The following is a 4,953-nucleotide window of genomic DNA, read 5'->3' as shown; positions in this document are numbered from 1 at the left end:
CCTGCTGCCGCCGCTCCCCGCCTCCGAGGATGGAGACTCCTCCGGGCACCCACCCAGCTCGTCTCTGCGGGGCGGACAAAGCCTTGGCTCGGCCGATGTCGTTGGAGTGGGCCCTGGACTAGATGCGACCTCCTGGGCTCCCTTCAGCCCTCCTTTTCTAGGACTCTTTCCTGGAGGTTTTCCTCATGTCCAGCCAAACCTCCCTTGCTGCCGCCTGAGCCGTCGCTCCACCGAGACCAGCCCAGCTCCGTCCTCTGTGCGCGCCCCGGCAGGGAGGTGGAGGCTGCTCTTCAATCCCCCTCCGTCTCCTCTTCTCCAGACTCAACCCGCCCAGCCTCCCCTTGCTGTTGTGCGTGTGGTCCCATCTCGTAGGGTGCAGGCATAGATTTGGAGTATGTGAGGCGTAGATTTTTTGTGGCATGTTTTATTGGACCGGCTGCCTAGCTGGGAGAGCCACCGGACAAGCTTTTGGGCATCAGGTTTTCCAGCAGCCTGACGAAGCGCACTTGACGCCTGCTGGTCCACTCAGAGATCACAGCTACTTGGGCTGTCCGCGCCTGTCCTCCTTCAGCCCACTTTGCCAGCAAAGCACGGCTGCCCTGGAGCTCCAGCTGCCCATGGCTGCTCTGCTTGCTGCCCCAGGTACCTGCAGGCTGCTGGCAGACCACCAGCCAGGAACCATCCCACGTGGGTCTTTGACAGAGAGGTCCTTAGCCATGTGAGGCTCAAGTCAAGCAGAAGGCAGGGTAGATTTTCACCTTACAGACTATCTAAATGGTATATATATATATGGCACAAGCTTTCCTGAGCTGGAGCTCACTTCACCAGGTGCACAAAAAGCGGTGCTATGTCTATACCAGTGTGTCGAATTTAGGTGATCTATAAGGTGCAAATCTACCTGGCTTTCTACATGGGTTTCTGTCACGCATGAGTGCCTGAAGAGAAACAAGTGAGCAGCAAGATTGATAGACATTAGCCCAGTCATGAGGAAATGGGCTTGCTGTGGAAAAGGATGCTTTTTCGTTTGCCTTGACAGTCTGACTACTCCCAGCTGACATAGTCAGTGGAGTTCCCCTGTGTGCTATCAGCGTGGGGCTTGGTTAATAGCAGTGGTTGTATCATTTGAGGAAAAAAACATGCCCTGCCTATAATGAACAGTCATCGTCTTTTTTGCTATCCTCTCCCACACTCTGCAGCCAGCACTGCGTCCCAGGGAGTGTCTGATCTGTATGAAGTTCTGGGTCACTTCCAGCTCATGGACTCAGCAACCTTGCATCACTGAGCTCCAGAGCTAGAAACAACTTCATGTCTAGAATTTCAGGGTTTTCCACTGGTGCTGCCAATGGGGAGAGGCTCTTCCCAGGGTGTGAAGTCGGCTGTATCTGGAAGTCTTCCATTACCACGCTGACAGGGTGTGAGATGACCCTTGAGGTGTCTGCAGGCTCCACTACCAGCGGAGGGTCGGTATGCTGAGCCACGTGGTGCCAAAACGACAATTGTTCAGGTATCGATGGACTCTAGTGGGCAATCAGCCTCACGTCGATGCATGACATGCAGTTCCTGCACACAGAAGAGAAGCGCTCCCCAGCTTTGCTTGTTTTAGGTTTGGACGCTGGTCACCATTGCCCTGGCACGTGAGCACCCCTTACTTTAAGGTTGGGGCTGGTAAACTCCTCTGTAGGCTTCATGCAGCCTTTGCTTTCCCTTCCCTGAGTTGTATGGGGCAGAGAGAAGGCTGTTTGTGAACATCCCAGATTCATTACTTGCCTTCTGAACCCCACTCTGAGATTCCCCGCTTGTGGGGGGATGAAGGTGAACCCCTCTGTTATCATGCATTACTTCAGTGACAGATTCAGTGGGTTGACTTATGCCACCTTGAGTCCTGCATAGTACAGTACCTACGACTGGGTGTATGAATCAGCATACAAAAATTAAACCACCGTGTTATTCCACGTTGCTGCACAAGAATAGAACACATAACAGATGTCGGTAAGACTTAGGGGAAGAAAACACCGGTGAACGAAATGTGATGTCTGTGGTAATGCTCACCAACCTGTTAGGTCTCGAGGCTGCAGCCAGCAGTGTGCAAACACACAGAACAGTCCAAATCCCACGACATCCCTGGAAATGAAAACAGAGCAAGGGAACTCCTGTGGTCGATGGACAAACCACACAAAAGCCCGTTTATACTGGCCATGTCCTGTGTGATCTGTTAGGCCCAGGGTTTTCACCCCGTGGTCTGCAGACCCATCTATGTTTAAAGGGTTTGCAAAACATGACTATGATTAATTAAAAGTATGTGAATACCCACAGTTACAATTCAAAGGGGTCCGCACCTCCATTCAAATTTTTTTAGGGGTCTGCAAATGAAAAAAGGTTGAAAACCAGCGTGCTAGGCCTTCCAAGCTGTCAGCGTGGTCCTTTCTGATATTTCTTGGACCTGCCTGTTAGAACTCAGATCTACCTCTTCTGAAGGACAAGCGCTAAGGGCACACTTTCCCTAGCATGTCCTAATGCAGAGACAAACTTTACTGAGTAGGACTGTCTCATAAAATATGTTTGGAGAGAGTCTAGCCCAGTGGGGTCCCAATCCTGACTGCAGCTTCCTCTGAAACCTGCGCTAAGGAGAGTTGTTAACAGATGGCTGAGCTGTTCTGAATCCAGCCAGGAGAGGGCAATGGCACATGCAGGCATGGGGCATCACAGCACCACCAAACTTCACAGGGCACTGACTTACGGGAAGCCACAGAAATCCAGACGTGGGTGTGCTGTGGTAAAATCACTGGGACAAAACCTGTCAACAAACCAAAGTACCTTGAGGTATGAAAGTCACGATGCGTCAGGCATGTACAAACCACTGCCGTGGTGAAGTGAAACCTGTCTGCAAACCACCAGATCCGGAAGGCTGAACTGCCTCCAAAGGGGGGTGCGTGTGTTGTGTAGCGCTACATTACTTCACATACTTGACATTGATATACAAGTAACACTTGATCTTAGCCGAAAGGCGAAGAAGTGGTGCAAGATGATACCCAGTATACAGGGCTCTGACCTGTGCAGTTGGTCCATACTGGGCTGCATTGCCAGCCCACTGGGTGGGAATGTAACCATGCAACCAAAGACCCATTTACCTGTTTGTTTAAACATGTTGGTGCTTCCTTTGAGTGACCCTGGCCCTGTGGCACAGCTCTGGAGCAGTCCTAGGTTGTTTTATTACTTTTTTCTAGACCTCTGGCCCCCAGCATGTGTTCAACCCGCTCCAATGAAAATGTGACTTATTATTCCAAATATCATGCCTGTTGCCTTCTTATCTTGGTTTGATTGCTTGTCTTCACCTTTACCTCCTGTTTGGACTGTACATTCACAGGGCCAGAGCTTCTTTTCTATGAGATGTTTATACAACATGGGGTGCAATGGGGTAAGATCAGGGCCGCGAGTCCTGGGACAGTACAAGTGCTGGTGAAGGGTCAGCTCATAACACGGGAACAGGGCTATGGTGAGCAGACTTAGGACGTCATTACAGCAGCGGTGAGAGTGCTGCGCCCAGTCTTCGGTGGAGCTCTCAGCCCAGCTCCCTGCTTAATAAACAAACTCAGGGGGCCCTGCTCTGGAGCTGCTGCCAAAAGCAAATACCTGAATGTGGAGAGAAGCCAGGCATGGGACTGGCAGATCGTGAAGCCAAAGAAAATATGTAGGAACCTACCGGCAAGGCAGGCCTGGAAAAGTTAGAGTGCGTGTCAGAGAAACGCATCAATGACAAAGATTAATGCCGGAGGAACGAATGCAAGCGTGTGACCATGAATGTTCTCCCAGGCCGTGGTGACTGATCCCACCATCCCAGCGCGTGGGATCCAAGTGATGGCACCCGAAACACATGCGCCCAGGGACTGGCGTTGTCCTTTCATTTTGATATTTGCGTTGCAGGGGTCGCAGGCCAGGGCCCCCTTGCACTGGGCTCTGCCAAGAGCTGATGTGGCTTCGTGCGTTAGGAGAAGGGCTGTTGCCTGGCTGGCGTTTCTCGACTGAACTTCGGGCCGTCGACACGCGACGAATCAACAGCTCTGGCAGGTCATGATATCTGTGGCCTCCCCAAGAGAGATGCCGACCCGGGGCGGTCGTGCAGACGGGGCAGGGAAGTGACAGCAGCGAGAGCAGGCGGTAACGCAGGGAGCGCAGGCGGCTGCTGGCGGTCGTTGTGTCCACGCACGGCGGCAGGGAGGACAGGCGGTATGGCACCACCGTCGCTGGCAGACAGGCAGAGGGCAGGCCGTCACCACAGCTGGCGGCACTCGGTGGTTCTTTGTCTCCCGAACTCGGCACAGACCACACGTTTGTTCCAGAGTCGCACGCAAGCGATGGCTCTTCCTGTTGCTGCAGCAAGGTCCTCCTTTGTGCGGCTCTCGCCAAGGAGGCGGCAAACCAGCACGCCTGCCAGTCTGCGCTTCGCCGCACTCGCGTTGTGGCTGCTGGTGCTGGCAATGGGCACAGGCCCCGGCAGGCAGTGATGCGGGACAGGTGACAGGCCACTTGGTGGCAATGAACGCTGAGGCAGTTGGTGACAGGCCGTGACTGTTGGGGGCAATGGGCGTGGGTGACAGGTGGTGGCAGGCCATTGCAGTCAGTGCCAGGCCGTGGCAGTTGGTGGCAGTTGGTGCAGGTGCCAGGCCACAGCAGTTGGTGCTGGGCCGTGACTGTTGGGGGCAATGGGCACGTGTGACGGGCTGCAGCAGTCGGTGACGGGAGACAGGTGACAGGCCACGGCACTTGGCGGCACCGAGCACAGGGGACAGGCTGTCGAGGGCAGCGGGCGCCGGTGGGCGCCATGCCCGCGCCCCGCAGGCCGGGCGGAGAGGCCACAGGGAGCCCCGCCCGGCCCGGCTGCCAGCATCCAAGATGGCGGGGGCCGGCGAGGCTGCCCGCACTCAAGAGGGCGGGCGCGGCGTCGGGGGCGGCACG

At 54.8% G+C, this 4,953-nt stretch overlaps 1 protein-coding gene across 1 annotated transcript in view; it reads right to left on the bottom strand.

Moving 5' to 3' along the window:
• SCNN1G (sodium channel epithelial 1 gamma subunit) overlaps positions 1-4,821 on the bottom strand; it is a 17,612-nt gene extending 12,791 nt beyond the window's left edge. Inside the window, exon 1 of the mRNA XM_019542121.1 lies at positions 4,104-4,821. Coding sequence (XP_019397666.1) covers positions 4,104-4,821 — 718 coding nt within the window. The remainder of the gene's footprint in view (positions 1-4,103) is intronic.
• Positions 4,822-4,953: the final 132 nt, after the last annotated feature.

The sequence above is a fragment of the Crocodylus porosus genome, unplaced genomic scaffold (genome assembly GCF_001723895.1).
Source record: "Crocodylus porosus isolate Cpor-Errol unplaced genomic scaffold, CroPor_comp1, whole genome shotgun sequence".
In the NCBI taxonomy this organism is placed as follows: domain Eukaryota; kingdom Metazoa; phylum Chordata; order Crocodylia; family Crocodylidae; genus Crocodylus; species Crocodylus porosus.
The sequence above is the reverse complement of the archived record's forward strand: the minus strand, read 5'-3'. Positions and strand labels throughout refer to the sequence as shown.